This window comes from Lissotriton vulgaris, chromosome 11 (genome assembly GCF_964263255.1).
Source record: "Lissotriton vulgaris chromosome 11, aLisVul1.2, whole genome shotgun sequence".
In the NCBI taxonomy this organism is placed as follows: domain Eukaryota; kingdom Metazoa; phylum Chordata; class Amphibia; order Caudata; family Salamandridae; genus Lissotriton; species Lissotriton vulgaris.
The window spans coordinates 257,504,586-257,526,353 of record NC_141699.1 but is presented as its reverse complement, the minus strand read 5'-3'; the positions used below and the strand labels follow the sequence as shown (position 1 = coordinate 257,526,353).

General features: G+C 51.3%; 1 protein-coding gene across 1 annotated transcript in view; it reads right to left on the bottom strand.

The window, feature by feature from the left end:
• The window catches only part of LOC147679611 (2'-5'-oligoadenylate synthase 1-like), a 163,004-nt gene that overhangs the window by 88,194 nt on the left and 53,042 nt on the right, over positions 1-21,768 (bottom strand). The window contains exon 2 of the mRNA XM_086943182.1: positions 2,813-3,119. Coding sequence (XP_086799308.1) covers positions 2,813-3,119 — 307 coding nt within the window. The remainder of the gene's footprint in view (positions 1-2,812; positions 3,120-21,768) is intronic.

The following is a 21,768-nucleotide window of genomic DNA, read 5'->3' as shown; positions in this document are numbered from 1 at the left end:
CAAAGGCGGCAATCGATGAGCGATCTGCAGGGCTGTCTCCCCCTGGCGCTCTGGTATGCCCTAAAGGTACTAAGCTGCCCGTATAGGCAAGCAGGGATAAGGTACTGTTGATCACGGTGATATACGCTTCAGGCAACACTGTATCCTGTTAGAGAGGTTCCAGCTTTCTCACTGAGGTGCCAAGTACCCTCCCTACGGCGCCAGGCAGTACGATCGCCACTTGTACACTCACCCAGCAGTCCCACTGCATATGGTGTCCAACTCAGCGTCTGTCCGAACTTCAGTAGACCAGAGATCCTCTACTGTCATTAACTTGTCCGATCCACAGGGCGCGCACGGCTAGACAGTGGTCTCAATGGTGTGCACATCCTTATAATATTGACCTCCCCACGCCTTGACCACCTACTGTGAAGGGCAACCGGTCTATTCCATCCATCCACTGCTTGTTCTGTGATATGTGCGCCACTATCCTTCAGCAGGTAAGTTCAGATATAGTTGCATCCTGTAGCCGCCATGTTGGATTCCCTGCCCCATACCAGTATGATTCTTAATCACATAATACAGGTCCGAAGCGCTATTTTCCTTTTCTGTCCGTGGCTGAGAAATCACTTTCAAGATTGACTAAACTCGGGCTGGGTCGGAGTTATTGCTTTAGGAAAGGCGATTTAGTCATTACTAGTCTGCTGTGCCAGCTCTCACCCAGCCGCTCGTGCCGCACTCACAAAATGGCAGCCACGCGAGCTCCGCACACTCCTGCTCGCGCTCCGCTCAGGGCGCACAGTACCTCATCAAGTCCGTGCAGATACCGGGGGCCAGACAAGTGCATTCCTCAGTGCCGGTCGTGCAGCTCCCTCGCAGCGCACCATGAACAGTGCCCCAGGAAGCAGCGCGCTGGTAATCCAGAAGCTCTGTCCTCTGCAGCCTCCACCAGCGCCACCTATACCAGTCAGCGGTCCGATCCACAAGTGCAGTTGCGTACTGCTTTGGAGCTACCTGTGTCTGCCTGAGATGTCCGCCTCGATCTCCGCAGCACTTTTCTGCGGTAAATGGATTGCCGAGACACCGCGACCCGGTCTTTGTGCAGCGCCCACTCCAGTCAGCTCGTCCACGCACAGCCTCTGCTTGCACCAGCGTCTGCTGTGTCAGGCCCTAATCTCCATCTGGCGCTGTCCCAGTCCACAGCCGCTACAGACGCCAGAAGCACCTTCCCAGAGGTACCCCTTCACCAGGCCATCAGCAGGTACGATTTGGGCTGCCGTCCCCCGGGGTATTATCGGATTAATGCAGGATAAATAAAGTCAGCTGTCGGAGCCGCTCTAATATGCGGCCATTCCGAAACTCGGCGAATCCACGCCCGCCATCAGATATAGGAGTTGATGTAACATTGCGATCCATCAATATGAGGAAAGGTTGTGTTGTCCTCCTCAAACCCCCTCTCATAAGTTCCAAAATGGTGTGCAGACTCTCCTACCTCCCCTGTGTCTCCTGGATCTTTAGCTAATCTGCCCAAGGGAACTATTATGGCATCCTCCAGTTGGCTAACAGTAGACCACACCTCCATCAAGAAGCCAATAACTTTAGGGCAGGTCGATAGAATAGGCATCATATCGAACCGCCTATCCAACACCTCCAACAGTTGGGGTGCAGTAACAGGCCAGCTCTGTGTAGTTTGGCAAGTCAGTACCAGTTATGCAAAATGTTAAAATATGCACATTTCAGTTGAGCCACCCACAGAAGTGAGTTGTGGCAGTCATGCAATGAGGTTCAGTTCTCAGGGGAAAAGGTGTGCCCTAAATTCTACTGCCAGTAAAGGCGGGATGATTCCAAAGTGGTCTGGGAGAAGGTGAGATCTAGCAACAGACTATACAGTCCGGATATTGCCCTCCAAAATCTGCTCAATTCATCAAAATAGGTGCAAGTTGGGGATGGAGGGCAAGAGATTGGGTCCCGCCCCAAGAGCCCTCAAAGACTGCCGTGAAGCTGGCGATATTGCCAACAGTCATCGGTGGAAGACCGAATTCCGCACCAAGATCCGAGAAGGATTTAAACAAGGGCCCAGAGAGCAGGTGGTCAAGTGAATGAATCCCACACTCTTTCCACTTCAGCCAACTGACCATCTGCTCCTCGATTCAGATCCTCACATTATTCCAGATAGGGAACACTGATTGGAGCCAAGGGTTCACTCTGAGGCGTATATGCACCTGCTTTAAGACTTTGAGCATGTTCAATATTATTGGGTTGGCCAGTACCCGTGCCTCGGGTTTTGCTGCACAGAGGGCATAGATGGATACCCCCCAGTGTGTCGTAGCACTCTCAATCTGATGGCTGTTCATGGTATCTTGCATTGCCTCCACCCAGTTTGTTAGATGTGATTAGCAGTTTGCTAGGTAATAGGAGCCCATGTGTGGCTGATGGAGATCCCACACCCATGTGTGCATATATAGTTTGGGCATGCGTGGCAAAGGTTTGCCTTTGCCCCACGCAAACCCCATGATTTCTAGATTAATAGTGAACAGTAGTGAGTGTGGAATAAAGCTCAGTAATATTCCCAATATGTAGTGAAGCTGTATCCATCCTGGCACAACTGGAGTGGTAGCTCTTAGAGCAGATGCATTCACTGGCATGCAAGCTGTGTAACTGCATGGCCACTGACTTGAATACTGATTTGTCTATTAAACACTCAGCCTTTTCATTTTACTGAGGTCCATAAAGAAAGTAGTAAGTACCATTGAGTTGAGCAATACACTTCTGTTATCTGCAGCACCACGTGAACAAGAGTCTTATACAATAGATAATCATGTTATTACTTTACCTAAAATGTCAAAAGCAGGAAGTACATCCACATCGATGGCCTCATTCACCTTCCTGGAACGTATGCTGAAGGACAGGGAACGTGGCTGGCGCAGTTTTCCTTTAGGATCCAGATTGACTCTTGGTTCTTCAATCTCAAGCTCGTAGGCGATGCTCTTCCGGCATTTGTTTAACATCTCACGGATTTCCTCAATGACATTGCCTCGCTCCTTATTCTGGTCCTGTAAAGACTGGAAGCAGCTGAGGAAGACCACCAAGTCTGCATCAGAACCATTCTTCAATGTTGTGCCTTTACCAGAGGATCCACCCTACAAAACCAGAAGAAACAGGGTTGTTATTGTAGGTGCACCATGCCCTGGACCCTAGTTGCGGCTGGCACAGATCAGGTGTGGTGAGATGGGGTGGGGGAGAGGGGGAAGTAAGGGGATTATGAATAAAAATAAAAAATTTACCTTACCATCACATCTCTCCATCATCTATCATCTGGAATGGAACAGGAAGCAGGCAGCCAGGCTCCCTTGACCAATCCCAAAGCTGCAATGCAGCATTGTGATTGGTAAGCACCCAGGCTCGCCTGATCAATCACAACACTGCAGTGCAGAGGTATGATTAGTCTGAGCGCCGTGGTTCATCGCTCAGCCAGGGACTGTGGGCCTGGACATGTTCTCCACGCTGACTTAATGCAGCCTCCATCGAAAACATGTGAAGTGCGCATGACTGTTTCTTAGGCCGGAAAAAAAGTCAATACGCACTTAGGAGGGTGCTACCACTCCTTCCTTGCCTTGCTATGTGAGCAGAGCAGCCCCACCCCGTCCCATCACGCAAAGCTGCTGCAGCAGGAGAAAATAAAATGATAATAACATTATGTTATTATCATTTTATTTTCCCTTCCTTTCACTGCTTCAAAGTAGTGGGCCGATGCTCCTCCACCTTAGCGGAGCAGCCGCTACTTCTGGACTTGCCAACTAAGAATAGGACAACATAGATCTGCGCAGGAAAGTAACAAAGGTAGATGCATTGTGACCCAGTTTACTACACCATCTTCCCTGAGCAGATGGTAAGGACTGTAGCCCCAATTCACAAAGACTGGTGTGTGCTTTAGTGTGACTTACCCTTGTAGTACCACTGGATTACTCATTAATTTCAGGCGTAACTAGGAGTAGGCTTTCTCCTGGCTTACTTCTAGAATTCAAGAGTACTACAAAAGTAAATTGCAGCCCATCAGGCACATTATTTTCGCAACATTGTGACTACTTAATTAGAAGGCAGCTAAAAGATTGTGTTTGATATTTTAATAAAAAACTGTAACCATATTTTAACCGTGATAGTTGTCCTTCACGCATATTTAGTTTCTAGACAACATTGGCGGCTCAACCACACAGAACCTCAAACTAGGCAGCACATTTCCGTCAATCACCAATATGGGGATTGCAGAAACGTTACTGGGATAGTGCATTCCACTCAGTTATAGATCACTTGCTGGGTCGGGTCTGGTGGCTCAGTGGACCAATGCATCTACTGCAGGGGCCTGTGTTCGACCTCATGGTCACAGGTTCAAAAAATCAGGTCCACTCAGCCTTTAATCCATCTGAGGTCAATAAAATGAGAAACATTGAGTTGGGTAACAACAACCATCTATTATTCAGCACCAAGATACCTGTAGTGGTGAACGTGCGCTTTCCAAATACACATGTTATGTGTTACTTTCTGGCACTATGCCGAGACCAAATTATGGCTGTGCAGATACTTTATTTCATTTTTATTGATTTTATTGGGGGTATTTACATAGAACAAGGCATATGTTCCAATGTGTGTGGGTTTCAGAAGCAAGGGTGGTTATTTAAATAAGCTCTTGGGTTAAGATGAACCCAATAACAAGCATTGGCACAGCCAGGTCGGAACAAGGTGGGGTCTAATGGCTTTTTCTATGTGGAGTGAGATTGTATGTGCTGGTGTCTTTACGCCTAGTATGGGGAGTGTGGATTTACTCTGGCAACTGTCGACCGGGTGGAGGAGTTCATATTGTTTGTTTCAAAGATATAAAACTAACTAAAAGATTCTAAACAAAAAGGCATTGGCGCAGCCAGTAAGTAGGTATGGTATTGACTGAAAGCCTTTTGGGTTTGTCATGATTGTTTTGTTTTACTCTGGTTTTTGCAAAACGTTATTTTATTTTTAACAATGTCTTTAAACAAACATATTTCTTTGGTTTCAAAAAGCACACACTGCCTTTGCAGTCCCATGCACTTAAGGGAACTACTTTGTGTGCATATGTGTTTCTTGTGAAAGTTAGACAACAGCTGGAATGAGCCGACCCAGTCCTCGATGCTGTATTCTGCAGTGGGCAGAGAAAAAAGTGAATTACACAACAAAGGCCTAGTGGATGAAAAAGTCTGACTGAAAGCCCCTTTAAGTATATACATGATACACATATATAATTCTAGTAAAACCATACGGTCTTGACTGACGCCATACCTAAAACAGGCATTTACAATGCAATGGTCTCTGCATTATTAAAGGTAGAGCTATTGGCATTGCTCTTGAAATTTGTTTTCATTTTTAAAAAAAAAAAACATAAATAAATGGTATTGTCATTTTCAATGGCAATAGGTGAGCATTAGAGAGTAGTAGAGAGTATTCCCGGACACAGAGCCACACACACACACACACACACACACACAGACAGAGCCACGCACACACACACAGACAGAGCCACACACACACACACACAGACAGAGCCATGCACACACACACAGACAGAGCCACGCACACACACACACACAGACAGAGCCGTCTGTGTGTGTGTGTGTGTGTGTGGCTCTGTCTGTGTGTGTGTGTGTGTGGGTGGGTGTGTGTGTGTGTGTGTGTGTGTGGCTCAGTGTCCGGGAATACTCTCTACTACTGTCTAATGCTCAGCTATTGCCATTGTAAATGACAATACCATTTATTTATGTTTAAAAAAAAAAGAAAATGAAAAAAAATGTAATGAGCAATGCCAATAGCTCTACCTTTAATAATACTGAGACCATTGCATTGTAAATGCTTGTTATTCATTCTCATAAAATGAATAAAGGGAACGAGGACACGGACAGCGGGAGGGGGCGGGAACAAAGACACGGACAGCGGGAGGGGGGCGGGATACAATGGGAACGAGGACACGGACAGCAGGAGGGGGGCAGGGACAAAGACACAGACAGCGGGAGGGGGGCAAGATACAACGGGAACGAGGACACGGACAGCAGGAGGGGGGCAGGAACAAAGACACGGACAGCGGGAGGGGGCGGGAACGAGGACAGCGGGAGCAGGCGAGCGTCCACATCTTAAAAAACAACAATCTCAGAACGAAAGAAAAAAAGTTGTCTGTGCTGGTTTTGAAAAAGCCACTGTCGAAATTAGGTCATTATTTCTGCTCAGGCCACCAATCATGCCTCATACATAACTGCGTTTCACACAGCATTACTTGGTAAGCGGCAAAGAGCAAACAAGCACTCACCTGAGGACGACTTCTTCCGGCTGCGGTGGGCCTGAAATGGCTGCCACAAAGCTCCAACATTTTCGTGATTCGGGGCGTGTTTTTAGCAGTTGAGTGACGGATGACGTCACGGCTTAAAGACTGCAAAAAACACGCCCCCGAATCGCAAAAAGACGGGGTTTGAACAGAGTGATGCCCCTCTCCTCCAATGGCTGGCCTCCGTTTAGGAAGCCAGCCAATGGAGAAGAGGGGCGGGTTCAAGCCCCACTGTAGCCAAAACATAAAATTCCGGACTCCGCCCACTGCTTACGCAGTGCGAAGCATGCAGAGACCTAAAAAGCAGTTAGCCACTTAGCCTAGTGCACCAGACAATGCCCAAAAGTTGAAACCATTTACACTTGAGTCTATTGTATGCTCATAATGCAAAGAGATTTGAGTTCTGTGCAAACCTGCAATTTGTATTAGTTAGAGTCAACATTGGTGGCCGGCGGAGGAGGGCCAGTGTCCATCTCCGGTGATGAAGGCAAAGAAACTAGGCTTTATATTTGATGGCGAATTAAAGCTTGGAAAGCAAATCACCCAAGTAACCTCTGCTTGTTTTTTCCCCCTGAAAGTTCTACGCAAAATCCTGCCATTTATCCCTTTCATGTTAAGGAAAATGGTAATTAGAGCCTTGGTACTCTCTCGTATTAACTACGGGAATGCATTATTCTTAGGTGTAGACAAAGGTTAAATTGCAAAATTACAATCTATATAGAATGCAGCGGGCCGTGTGTTGCTCACTCTCCTAAATACCATCCCACGTCTGCCAGCATCAGACAGCTCCACTGGCTTACCTTCCCTGAAAGAGTAAAATTGAAAGCCCTCTGCCTAGTGCACAAGGCGTCATACGGAGGTGCTGCTATTAACATCCAAAAACTATTCTTCTGGTACAATCCTCTGCGTAGCTTGAGATCCGCCAATACAGGGCTGGTACTCTTGCCTAGAATAAAAAAGGCTAGATGGGGTGGTAAAAGCTACTCTCATCTAGCTGCAAAGGTGTGGAATGCCCTCCCCACACAGCTGAGACTGCAAGCCAACAGGAACATCTTTAAACAAGCATTGGAAATGCAATAGGTCTCGGATTTATTTGAGTTAGAGCTAATGGCATTGTAAATAGCAATGTCTTTTAGCCATGTGTTATGGAGTGTATGCATGTGGTGTGTAGTGGATTTATGTGGGTTGGATTAGAATTGTAGCAATGGTGGCATGCTGCGCTTTAGATGAATATGTTTAAAAGTAAAGTGCACCATACTGCGATTGCTACGATAGTTAATTGTGGATGTGTTAACAATTGATGTGTGCACTGATGGCTGGTGGTGTGTAAGCCTGTAGAAATTGTGCACTGATGGTGTGTGTGCCTGGTGGAGGCGTGCAGTGCCGGCTGGAGGTGTATGTGCCTGGTGGAAGCGTGCACTGACGGCTGGTGGTGTGTGTGCCTGGTGAAAGCGTGCACTGGCGGCTGGTGGTGTGTGTGCCTGGTGAAAGCATGCACTGATGGCTGGAGGTGTGTGTGCCTGGTGAAAGCATGCACTGATGGCTGGTGGTGTGTGTGCCTGGTGAAAGCATGCACTGGTGGCTGGTGTTTTGTGTGCCTGGTGAAAGTGTGCACTGATGGCTGGTGGTGTGTGTGTGTGTTTGGTAAAAGCGTGCACTGACGTCTAGTGGTGTGTGCCTGGTTGAAGCCTGCACTGAAGGCTGGTGGTGTTTGTGTCCGGTGAAAGCGTGCCCTGACGGCTGGTGGTGTTTGTGCCCGGTGAAAGCATGCACTGACGACTTATGGTGTCTGTGTCTGATGAAAATGTGCACTGACGGTGTGGTTGTGTGTGTGGTTGCGTGTGTGGTGGTGAGTGTGTGGTGGTGAGTGTGTGGTGGTGAGTGTGTGGTGGTGAGTGTGTGTGTGGTGTTGTGTGTGTGTGTGGTGTTGTGTATGTGTGTGGTGTTGTGTATGTGTGTGGTCTTATGTGTGTGGTCTTGTGTGTGTGGTGTTTCATGTGTGGTGTTGTGTGTGTGGTGTTGTGTGTGTGGTGTTATGTGTGTGTATGTGGTGGACTTAGTTCGAGTTTTTGTACCCTGCACACTCACACATTGCCCCTACACACTCACACACTGCTCACCCTATACACTCACACAATGTTCACCCTGCACACTCACACACTGCTCACCCTGCACACTCACACACTACTCACCCTACACACACACACACACTGTTCACCCTGCACACTCACACAACGTTCACCCTGCACACTCCCACACTGCTCACCCTACACACACACACACACGACCACACACACACACACACACACACACACACACACACACACACACACAGACACACTGCTCACCCTACGTAATGGGAAAAGACCTAGCTCTGCCCTTTGGCCTGTGCTGTAATCATACAGTAGGTTGTGAGTAGTTGTGCTTGATTGGTTGGGGCGTCCCCTCCTTGCTGCTTCCCTCACAGAGGGCCGGCTGGCTCCATGAAGCTCCCAAATATGTGTTCATCTGTTCTTTGTTTTAGCTCCTGTGTGTCAGTGCACCATGTAAGAGCACAAGCATACCCTGCTCTCTCTGGAACACTCACACTGCTGAGTCCCTCTCACACTGCTGAGTCTCTCACACTGCTGAGTCACTCTCACTCTGCTGAGTCACTCTCACTCTGCTGTCACTCTGCTGTCACTCATGCTGTCACTCTCACTCTGCTGTCGCTCTCACTCTGCTGTCACTCTCACTCTGTCGCTCTCATTCTCGCTGTCACTCTCACTCTGCTGTGTCTCTCACTCTGCTGTGCCTCTCACTCTGCTGTCACTCTCACTCTGCTGTCACTCTCACTCAGCTGTCACTCTCACTCAGCTGTCACTCTCAGTCACTCTCACTCTGCTGTCACTCTCACTCTGCTGTCTCTCATGCTGTCACTCTCACTCTGCTGTCACTCTCACTCTGCTGTCACTCTCACTCTGTCGCTCTCACTCTCGCTCTCACTCTCACTCTGCTGTGTCTCTCACTCTGCTGTGTCTCTCACTCTGCTGTCACTCTCACACTCTCACTCTGCTGTCACTCTCACTCAGCTGTCACTCTCAGTCGCTCTCACTCTGCTGTCACTCTCACTCTGCTGTCACTCTCACTCTGTCGCTCTCATTCTCGCTGTCACTCTCACTCTGCTGTGTCTCTCACTCTGCTGTGTCTCTCACTCTGCTGTGTCTCTCACTCTGCTGTGCCTCTCACTCTGCTGTCACTCTCACTCTGCTGTCACTCTCACTCAGCTGTCACTCTCAGTCACTCTCACTCTGCGGTCACTCTCACTCTGCTGTCTCTCATGCTGTCACTCTCACTCTGCTGTCTCTCTCACTCTGCTGTCGCTCTCACTCTGCTGTCACTCTCTGTCGCTCTCTCTCTCGCTGTCACTCTCACTCTGCTGTGTCTCTCACTCTGCGGTGTGTCTCACTCTGCTGTCACTCTCACTCTGCTGTCACTCTCACTCAGCTGTCACTCTCAGTCACTCTCACTCTGCTGTCACTCTCACTCTGCTGTCACTCTCACTCAATCACTCTCACTCTGCTGTCACTTTCCCTCTGCTGTCTCTATGCCAACCTTATTGTTAGCACCGGCTATGGTTGCAATGCCCTGCTGTGAAATATACTGCGCGTGCCGACAGCCACTGCGTGGGGTCTCTTCATCAGGCAGCAGGGCCCGGGAAAAAGTCCCCCTCTTTTTACAGTGTGGGCTGAGAACAGCCAGCTGCAAAAAATTAAAAGTAAAGTGAGTGAACTATGGCCCTGTAGGGTTATTTATTTCTGTTGTTAATCGAATGTGGGGAAAAACTGTACCTACCTTTCGGTCAAATGTAAGAGCTGCAACTCAACATCACAGGAAGCCCCCTTTGTGACACCCAGACGAAGCAGCGTAGTGGAGAGTTGGACACTGTCCCAGTGTCGTCCCTGGGTATAAGATGCATGTAGACCCCATCTAAATAACCACGGTATCCTCGTCGTGCCTTTCGCTGTCCAGCGGTTACCACAGCAAGAAGCCTCCTTGTTACAATTGTTTTGTAACATGTTTTAGCGCTGATGATTGAGGATAATAGTGTAATCGTAACGTGTAAATAAATAGCGTGTGCCGGCTGAATTTTCTATTCTGTGTCCAGGAGCACTCTGTGAATCTGCCAGGCAAATGCATTACGTTTTCATGAGGGCAAGCCCTGAATGACATAGTCCATGCCTCTGACAGGGTTTCCTTCTTCAAGGCCACGCCTCTTTTAGAGCCCTCACCACCGGTGTCATCCATCTTAAAACACTGCATAATCTCATGTTTGCACAAAACAGCATCTGTCACGCGCATATCCAGAAAGCATAATTGCTGGACAGCAATCGTTCTGGGCAGGGCTACTCTAAGAACGTCTACCTCCTAACCGCCCCTTAGCCATTTCAACGTTTGAAACAAACGCCCCTTTTCAATTAGCCAGGTTGCAGTAGTCTTCGTCATCACTACAAGAAAAACATTAGACAGAATGTGATTGTGTACAATCATTTAATCCCAAAGTGCACCCCCACTACCAACCCTCGCCAAAACCTAAAAGATGCATTTGTTCATTGGCGGCATAATGTGCTTACAAATTAAGCACTAGGCATATCATCACCGTGCACTTCCTTAAATGTGAGGTCAGGGAGACTGTCCACCTCCATACCCACCAGCCACTGTCCTGTTTAAAAAGCTGCGATCATCACTTGCTGCTGCTGCTGCAGGGTCAGGGCAAGCGGAGTGTTCCTGCTCTGGTTCGGAGCCTTGCCTTGTATTCTACAGAAGCCTTAAAGGGTCATATCCTGCCCTCCATCACTTCGCTCCAGGCTGACCCTCATGGTGACTGCCCAGATGTTCGAGCTGCATGGTCAGTAATGTACAGAAAGTGCCAGAGGCCACAGAGGTGATAGCAGTAGGCGATATGCATTGACATTACACCTACAACAAGTCAGGAATATGGGCTTTGTCAGTGGTTGTTAGTTGTATATAATAAATAGACACAAACCATGCCTTCCTTGTCTATAACATTGAAAATTCTTTAGTTCTGAGATGAGATTGTGAAAGATTGTGAAAGAACTATAAGGAGTCTCTGCGAAGTTACATCAAAGGCAGTGAAGGGTGGACCTCGTACAGAGTTAAGATTTTTTGAGGGCAAACATGGAGGCCTCGATAGGGACCCGTCTCAGCACCTGCGTTTTTGGAACTGCCGATGCTGAGCACCGGCAGGACCCGGCTCACTAAAAGCCCTGGGTACAGCGTAAGTCTGATCTCCAGCCACTCCACCGTCCACCTCTACCTCTCGCTATATAAACACGTTTGATGGAATAAACATTACATGACTGTGCCAGTGAATACTGTTGTCATGTGTCACCCGGACACTGAATAGTGCGACTGTGGCTGATGCAACCATGCGATGAGCGGTGTGTTCCTCAGCCGCTGTGGCCACCTAAGCGTGCGCCACATTTGACTGGATTGATGAGTGAATGAGTTTGCAGCGCTAGATGCAGCCGTGTAGCGCCGCCAAGCCCACTCCGGTGAGGGAAAGAGCACGGCTGGAGGACGGGGCCTTGCCTTGCATGGGGCGGCTGCTGTACAGAGCCATGCAGCCCTGTAGCCAGGGGCGGCCTTAGGCATGTGCAAGCTGTGCACCTGCACAGGGCCACCAAACCCCAGGGGCCACCACACCAATATATATCCTTAATATAATAATCCTCCGAGGATGGATACATATTTACGTGGTGGCCCCTGGCAGGATTTGACGGCCTCTGTTCCACTTCCAAACACCCTGACATCCCCCCCCCACTTCACTGGCCTTCACGCTCCGCCCCCGCCCCGCCCGGAACCCCTCTTCTGGGGCCCCCTACCAATGCTCCCTGCCCAGGGCCACCATGAGCCTAGAGCCACCCCTGCTGTAGCGCCTAGGAGGCGGCGTGCCCTTCCAGCGTCAGCAGCCATGCAGCCACGTAGCGCCTAGGAGGCGGCGTCCCTTTCAGCGCTAGCATGGTCCAAGCACAGACCCTGGTGATATACGGGGTCTTGCCTTGCATAGGGGCGGCTCCTGTATACATGCTATGCAGCAGTGTAGCGCCTAGGAGGCGGTAGCCCTTTCAGCGCTATCATGGTCCAAGCACAGACCCTGGTGATGGACGGGGCCTTGCCTTGCATGGGGGCGGCTCCTGTATAGATGCTATGCAGCAGTGTAGTGCCTAGGAGGCGGCGGCCCTTTCAGGGCTAGCATGGTCCGAGTTAGACCCTGGTGATGGAAAGAGCACGGCTGGAGGACGGGGCCTTGCCTTGCATGGGGGCGGCTCCTGTATAGATCATATGCAGCAGTGTGGCGCCTAGGAGGCGGCGGCCCTCAGCGCTAGCATGGTCCGAGCATGGACCCTGGTGATGGAAAGAGCACGGCTGGAGGACGGAGCCTTGCCTTGCATGGGGGGGCTCCTGTATAGATGATATGCAGCAGTGTAGCGCTTAGGAGGCGGCGGCCCTTTCAGCGCTAGCATGGTCCGAGCATAGACCCTGGTGATGGAAAGAGCATGGCTGGAGGACGGGGCCTTGCCTTGCATGGGGCGGCTCCTGTTGAGGTTCTGTAATTCTCGAGTCTGACTCCATTTTGTTCTGTGCCACCAGTTTGTGTTGCCCTCACGTAGGCCTGTAAAGGTAGCCTGGCGAATAAAGTGGCCTGGCCTTCTTAGTTCATTTATACATTAACTAGGTTTCTTTTTGACTCTGAAATGAACTGTAAGAAACTGACCTCTTCACCTGAAACTGACCTCGCAAAGCCAATTTCCCTGATTGATCTTTGTCCGAGATTGCCAATCAATGTTCAGGACATCGCTAACTTTTAGTTTCCTTGCACATGCCTTATCTTGTTCAACATCTGTTACCGTTTCTTTTTTATGTTTCTTCATTACATGGGTTATGCTTTCAATTATAGGTTTGTCCGGCTTATGGAGATTGAATTTGGGACATTCCTAATAATTAACTTTTGGGTTGGGATACTGTAAATTGAGTTTTTGTTATGTGACACTTTGTTTAAAAATGTACCTTATTGGCTAGAATTTTGTGCAGTGGGTGTACATTTATAATGTGAATATTGGGTAAAGGAGACGTCTCGCCTTAGTAAAGTGAGCAGTCTCCTGAGAATTTACACCGTGATGTATTTCTAGGATCACTGTTACTAGCTGCAGCTAATAAACTTGGTCTCTGATGCCATCCAGAAGTATTCCGTGTCTCTGTATACCAAGACAGGTGAACTCGAAGATCTTAGGCGTGCCCCTGGCACCGCAGGGTTAAACCCTGGTTCTTCAACTGGCGCCCAACGTGGGGCGACTTCAGCGGTACTGGTCCAAGCCCGAAGATTGTGAGGAGCCCCGTGAGGAAATTCTGGAGGACGGCCGCCACTTCATCGACCCCTGCATTTCGACGTGGACCGAAGGTTTTTTCTGCGAGGCTTCCCCTTTCCGACGTCTGCGAAGGACTGCTGCCCTGACTGTCGCCCTGTCTTGGACCCTCTTGTGATGATTTGTACGGCGACACGTTAGACCTTCTTCTGGTGGCGTAACAGACATTTTGGTTAAGTATAAGTGGGTCGCTCCCACGACTTTGTTTTGTTTCTTGGTTTTGATTCGGCCATTGCAATATTCGAAGCCGAGGGGTTCGTATATTTGCGAGTGTATCATTTTTGATACCCCCTTGAAGTTTGAAGCGAGTCTAGTGAGCTAAAAGATGCCTGGGTTTAGCAAATTTAGGAAATGGTTTTGTTGTAGTTGTAATAGGGATTCTAGATTGGAGGACTCGTGTCCTATACCTCTGGTTGGAACTCCAACTTATGAGCTCTATTCAAAGCATGGTGTAGGTCCCATTACCTTTAATGAAGTACGGGTCCGTTATACAAGGAAAGATGGTGTTTACGATGGCCCCAACATGGTAGTTTTTTTTCACAACAAATTTTATTGATAGGATCGGGCAAAGTAATAAGTGTGGCTCCCCACAGTCCGGAGAACACCACCAAGCATCTTGGCACAGTTACAGCACAGGACCAAACGTCCAATCAAGGAATCGAGAGAAAGCATTAATAAGAGAAAACAGCTACACCCGCCCCAATCTCTTTTAACCCCAACTGCCCAACCCTCCCAGACCTTTCCCCATGTCCCACCCTAACCCTGTGCACATGTGTACAAGTAGCGTCAGTGTTTAGTCGTGACATGGCACTCATGGCGCAAAGTAAGGGCTCGCCAGACATCAGGGGGCTAGAGATCCTCCTCAGGTTCCGCCGGGGGGTCCAGTGTCAAACCCCTATAATCTGCCCATCTCTTCCACACCTTAAAGTGCTTGCGAGGGCACCCTTGTGCTTCAAATATCGGTCGCTCTAGACCCATACAAAAGTCCAGTCCGGCTCCCCATGCACTCAGGGGGGGCCCTCACATCCTTCCAAACTCGGGCCAAGTCCCTTTTGGCAATCACCAGCCCCAGGAGCAACAAATGACGTTTGTATATGTTTCCACCAACCCCCTCTAGGATGTGGAGTAGGCCTAGGCGATGAGTACGAGGAAGGGTCCAACCCAGCACCTCAGACAGGCAGCCCCACACACCCCTCCAGAAGCCAACCAGCCTAGGGCACGACCATACCGTGTGAAGCAATGTGCCCACTGCAACCCCACAGCGCAAACATTCTGGGGACTCAATCAAGCCTGCTTTCCACAGACGCTCACGGGTGTAGTAGGCCCTATGGAGAATTTTGAATTGGATTAGTCTAAACCGTATTGCAATGGCTGCCCCCCTAGGGGATTCTAGGGCCTCCCTCCAATCATCCTCGTCTAGGGGACCAATATCAGCTTCCCAAGCTGTCTTCAAGGGAAGGAGGGTGGAGGAGCAGTGAGTGACCATCGTCTGGTAGATACGAGAGACTTTCTTATCCCCAAGGTCACCCATAAAGACTTTCGCCTCGATTGGGCAAAATTCAGGGAGCGAGTCAAGGATGGCAATACTGGGCGTTAGTGCGTGTCTGAACTGTAGGTACCGAAATAATTGGGACTGGGGCATATTGAATTCCGTGCTAAGCGCTTGGAAGGACTTGAGCGTCGTCCCGGACATTACATGTCCCATCTGCGAGATTCCGATCGCGTCCCAGCCACCGAATCCTGATAATGCCGATAGTTCTGGTAGTAAGCCGTTATGCCACAGCGGCGTTTCGGCGGTCAGCCAACCCCACCAACCCATGCGGCGTAAGGCCTGCGGCCATACAGCAAAGATGAGTCTTGTGACCCTCGGCAACGTCCGGCGCAACCGGGCTGAGTAGAGGATTGTGTGGAGTGTATTGTCGCCCATCAATGTGCGTTCCAGGGCATATGCCGGATCTCCACTGTCTCCATACCACCATTCGTTCAGGATTAGTAGATGAGCGGCTTGGTAATAGGACAGCAGATCTGAGGTGGCCAGGCCTCCACAGTAAGTGGACAAGAAGCATGTGCGCAGCGCTACCCCGGCTGCCCCCCCCAGCCCATAGAAAGCGGCCCAAGACCGAGTTGATTTGTCGAAACCACTGGGGTGCGATTGGATACGGATGATTCTGCAATTGGTATAGGAGGCGCGGGAGCGCAACCATCTTGAAAATCGCAGATCTGCCAAATATAGACAGGGGCATCCGAGACCAGGTTTTCACATCTGACTGAACTCGTTCCCAAACGGGCACTATATTGCGTTCCCAGGCAGTGTTTGCCGATTCCGATAGGAACACCCCCAGATATTTCAGACCGTCCGTAGCCACCTGCAGTCCCGATGTCCAGGGATCCGTCACGGTGCCATCGCCCAGTACCCATAGAGTGGATTTACGCAGGTTCAGGTAGAGGCCCGAGACCTCCTCAAAGATTCGCATAATTTCCAGCACACGCGGCCCCGAGCGCTGCAAATCGGTAAGAAAGAAAAGGACATCGTCCGCGTAAACCGCGATTCTATCCGATAGGCCGCCGTTCCACACAAAGCCCCGCATCTGCGCATCTATACGCACCCAGGCGGCCAGGGGCTCCATGGCCAGAGCGAATAAGTAGGGGGAAAGCGGACACCCCTGTCGGGTCCCTCGTCCAATGTGAAATGTTTCCGATACCGCCCCCGCGACACGCACCGAGGCCGTAATATCCGTGTACAGCAGCTTAACATATGACAAGAAGACCGGGCCCAAATTAAGACGGGGCAAGAGTGAGTGCAAAGAGGTACGCCCAGCTGACTGAATCAAAGGCTTTGTTAATATCAGCTAGCAACAGGGCCGCCTGTTCTCCCGTGGCTCCCATGGCATCAATCGCTGCCTGTGCACGTCGGATGTTATGCCGCGTCGCTCTGTGAGGCATGAATCCGGCCTGGTCCGGATGTACTAGGTCTGTTATATGCGGGAATAACCGATTTGCCAGGGCCTTGGCCAGAATCTTAGCCTCAATATTGAGTACAGAAATGGGACGGTACGACTCATGTCTGTCGGGGGGTCTACCTGGCTTCTGAAACACTACGATTTCAGCATGGCGCCAGTCCGGGGGCAGCGCGCCCCGCGCACGCGCCGTCTCGAGTGCATGTAGATAATGGGACCCCAGTTGTACATGAAACTTTTTATAAAACTCACATGGGTAGCCGCTCGGGCCAGGGGCCTTCCCGGCATTAAGTTGTCCCAGGGCGTCGCCCAGCTCCTCAGCTGTAAGGGGTGCATCAAGGGCCCTCCTGGTCTCGTCTGACACCGCCCTAGGTGGCAAGTCATCAATAAATTTAGCCACTTCGTCAGCCGATAGACGGCCGCACGGGGCGTATTGGGTTGTGAAGTAGGTGGCAAAACTCGACGCCAGTTCGACTGGGTCAGTAAGGACCACTCCGTTGTTGGTCGTAAGACCCGGGAGCGTGATCGGTTGGAGGTTGTGTTGGCAGAGTCTATGGAGCATCGTACATGACTCCGTGTGGCCAGCCATGCCTGTTTGGCCTCATCAATTAAGATAGACGCATAAGATTGCTGTGCCTGGAGAAGCAACCGCATCCCGACGTCATCGCACCCTTCCCGGTTCTGCTGTTCCAGTGTTTCTACCTGTGTGGCCGCTTCTGTGATCATTTCCCGACGCCTCCGAAGGGCCGCAGTACACCACGCGATGTCCACCCCCCGTATAGTGTGCTTCATGGCCTCCCACACCACTCCTGCGCCAATGTCGCCCACTAGGTTTTCTCGCCAATAGAGGTCTATCGCTTCACGCAAGTGTTTAACATAGGCAGGCTGCTGGAGATGCCACGAGGACATCCTCCATCTGAATGGCTGACGTTTTCGACGGAGTTCTACCCTAACCGACACTGGGGAGAGATCGTACAGGCCCCTCGGCAAGATTTCGGCGCCCTTCACCCTGCACAAGCATTCCCTGGGCACAAACACATAGTCCAATCTTGAGAAGGAGCCATGCACTGCTGACACATATGTATACTCGCGTGCCGTAGGGTGCATATGTCGCCATGTATCCATCCAGCCCATTCCCTCAGTCATAGCATGCAGTCTGGTGGGTGGGGGGGGGTGGGGGTGGTCCCATCTACTTCCTGGCGCCTCCGGCGATCCATACACACGTCCATCACATCGTTCCAATCTCCCCCCACCACCGCTAATGATTCGGGGATATCCTCCCACACCGTGAACAGCTTCTCAGCCAGGGCCCACTGCAGGGGGGGGGGGGCGTAGACACTCCCAAACATCACAGACTCAGTGGCCACCATGCCCTTAACAAAGATATAGCGACCCTGTGGGTCCACCCACTGCTTCTCGTGGACATAGGCCACCCTGCGATGTATCAAGATGGCCACTCCTCTGGACCCCCGGGAAAACCCGGCATGAAACACCTGGTGATAGCCAAACCTCTGCAGACCTAATACCTTCGAGCCCATCATGTGGGTTTCTTGGAGCAGGAACACATCTGCGACCTCCCTTTTCCCCCAGCGCAATACCGCCCCACGTTTAATCTTGTCCAGCATCCCCCTGACATTCCACGTGATCACTCGCAGAGACTCCTCGGGGAGTCTATGAGTCATTTCAGCCATAGTCAAGTGGGACCCACCAAGTGGGCCCTCTGTGCCAATGCCACTCATCACGCACTGTAAGGAAAACCATTGCAAAAAACACTTGCAGTCCCTCCCACCCGCCCCAGTTCCCCAAGACAACATGGTGAACAGTTCCCACCCTCCCCCCCCTACCCCCAACCCCCAAACCAACCATCAATTCCTTGGCCCCACATTCCTGAACATTTCCCGGTTCCAACTCAGCAGCCTCGTTCTTGGCCACCCGCACCCCACCTCCCCCCCCTATACCTCAACGAACTATGAAGTACCTTTCGCGCCATGGGTAACCCCGAGTCCAAAACAGAGGGCCCAGGACCAGCCATGCCAATGGATCCCAACTCCCCAGAAAACCGTAAACTCATCCTCCATCCCCTATTACCTCCCACATCAGTAGGAGAACGGTAGCCCCTAATATGTAGTCCCCGAACCCCACCCCACAACCCCACTCATGGTCAGTAATCAGTCGCAAATCAATCTTGAGGCAGCGATGATGCATCCAGTCTACTGAACCTCAAGAGCCCTGTCTCCGTTAGCCAGGACCTGTAACACCAAATTTACAAAGGGCACCGAGTCCTCATAGTCGTCCGTGATCTGTGCCAGAATGGTCCGAGTCCTCGGTTCTACCACTGTCCTGTGTGCCATTGACGGAGGCTGCTCGCTTTCGTGATTTGGAACACCGGTTCCTCCTGTTCTTGGTCGTCTGATCTCCCCGTTCCTGCGACGACCCCCTTGAGGAGCCCGGGTTCAGTCCCGGCTGGGAGTTCGGCCTGATTCGCACTGTTTCGTCGGTCCATTTGAAGAGGTCCTCTGGAGTGTCGAAAAATAGCGTCTGCGATTGGAAGATTACCCTCAGACGCGCCGGGTACAGCAGGGAGTACTGGAGTTTAAGACCTCGCAACTTCGCTTTCGCGGCCATAAATGAGTGGCGCTGCTGCTGCACTAGCTTTGTATAGTCTGGGAAGATCATTATCTTTCGATTCTCGTAGAGAATAGCTTCCCTGGTTCTTGCTTCCTTTAAAATAACATCTCGGTCATGATAGTTCAGAAGCCTAGCAATCACCGCCCTGGGCCGTTCGCCCTCCGGTGGCATCTGCGTCAAGGCGCGGTATGCGCGTTCAATGACGAAGCAGTTGGATAAAGCCCCCAGGGGTAGCCAAGTCTCCAGCCACTGCGTGAGAAATTGTTCCATGTTACCCTTCTCACATCGTTCCGGAAAGCCAATGAAACGGAGGTTGTTGCGGCGTGCGCGCCCTTCAGCATCCTCCACTCGGAGCGCCAGGCTCCGTTGCGCAGTTTCCATTGCCGCCATTTTCTTCTTGAGGGTGCCCACGTCGTCTTCCACTACCGACACCCTAGATTCGACCTCTGTGATCCGTGCCACTGCATTTCGCAAGTCTTGACGCAATAGGGTGACATCTGCGCCCACCGCACCTATTTTGGCGTCTAGCATGTCTCTTGACTGGGTGATGGCCGCCATAAGTGCTGCATTGTCCGGCCCCCCTCCTTGCTGTCCACCTCCCGATGGTCCGGGGCCCCCACTGGGCCCTGTGAATTTGTCAATTGTCGCCTGCTTGGTGAGGCCACCACCTCCCCTGGTCATGGCTGCGAGTTTCACATGGGCCACCGACTATGTAGGCAGGAATGGCTGTGTAGGGTCTCCGAACACCTCTGCTAAGTCTATCAGGGGAGGCCCACTCAGCGGCTCCCTTTCCACTGTGAGGGTTAGGTGGTCGTGTCCCTGGTACAGCCCTACCCCCGGGTCAGGTCAAGGCAGGCCCGAGATCCGCTACCCATCCGCCGATGGCCAGCGCCTCCCACACTTTGCCGGCCGATCTGTGTCACTCCGCCATATGTCGCGGGCGCCACAATGCCGGGCTTCCGTTCCCCAGAGCCGGCCTCCACTCCCGCGTTGCCTGGGGACCCGGGGGGGGGGTACTCACAGGTCGCCGCCTGTCGCGTAGCCAGCCAGCGATGCTCCGGTCCACCCGCCGCCGTCCAGCCACCTGCGGGACCTCCGTTCGTTTGTGGTCAGCAGAGGAGGTCCCCTCCGAGCAAATCAGTTCCCCCGGCAGAAGCGGGTGATATCTCCTGCGGCGGGGGTCACGAAACTCGAGGCCCCGGCGGCACCCGGTTCCCAGGGCCGCAGCAGCCGATTCGGTAGGCTCACAGCACCACTGAATTCCACACTTCCAGTGGGGCCCTGGGAGGAGAATCGCCAGCTGTCTCTCGGCCCTCAGGGTAGCAAAAGTCTACGGCAATCAACTGGCCAGCCGATCCACACAGAGGCCTTCCGGCCGGGGAGTGCCAAAATCGAGGCCCAGGCTTCTCCTCGGCGTGCTAGGCCGCACTCCTCGCTCCGCTGTTCCATCGCGTCTGACCACTCGGGATCTCCGCCCACTGCACCGGAGGATCCGTGGCACTGTCACCAACATCCGCTCCCCACTGGTTGTGAGTCTTGGGCTCGGGGGCCAGGATAAATTGCTGGATTAATTGCGGGCCGGCGGGAGCTCTAGCAAGCTGCGACCGCCATTGCCGCTCGCGAAGCCACGCCCCCCCCCAACATGGTAGTTTTGAATCAGATGTTTTAGATAACCTAGAAGTTGTGCTATTTAAGAAGAAAGCCCGGCCGGCGATGTTTGACTCTTTCCGCCTTTGGCGTAAAGAAGCCAAACAGGGAGAAATTAAGCAAGCTAAGAGAGATAGGAAGGAAAGGAATATATCGGTAATGCAAGCTGCTAGGCAGTTTAAGGAAGATAAAGAAGATCGTGCGATTGAAGTGTCAGATAGACAACATTGCATAGCCATTGACAAATGTTACCCGGCTTTGCCACCTCCCCTTTCAAATGTGACCTAAGAACCTGAAAAGGATCCATTGATGTCACATTTACTGAGATTACCACCCCCTTATGTGCAGGGTGCTACTGCACCTCCGTTACCATCAGTTGTTGCACCCCTTGTTGTCGTTCAACCCCCTGTTGGTGTTCAGCCACCCGTTGCTTCACAGGTGGTTCTTCCTCCCCCGGCGCAGCCCCCTCCAGGGCCGCCAGCCTTGCGACCAGCCTTGCCTCAAACTCCTTTGCCTTACACTCCTTTATCTTCAACTTCTCTTATTTCTGTCCCTACGTCTCTGTCACCTCAAAACACTTTGTCTCCTGTCCTCATGTCAACTTCTTCTCCTTCTGCTCGGCAACAAATGACTGAGACTGTCACTAGTCTTTTGTCTCCTTTCTTTGGGTCACTGAATATGACCCCTGTTTCTGAACGTAAGCAGAGATGTAGTCAGCTCCCTGGTCCCGAAGAGCTGGCAGTGTTAGATCTCCTTGCTCGTAGATGGGTTTCAAATACCTCCAAGTACA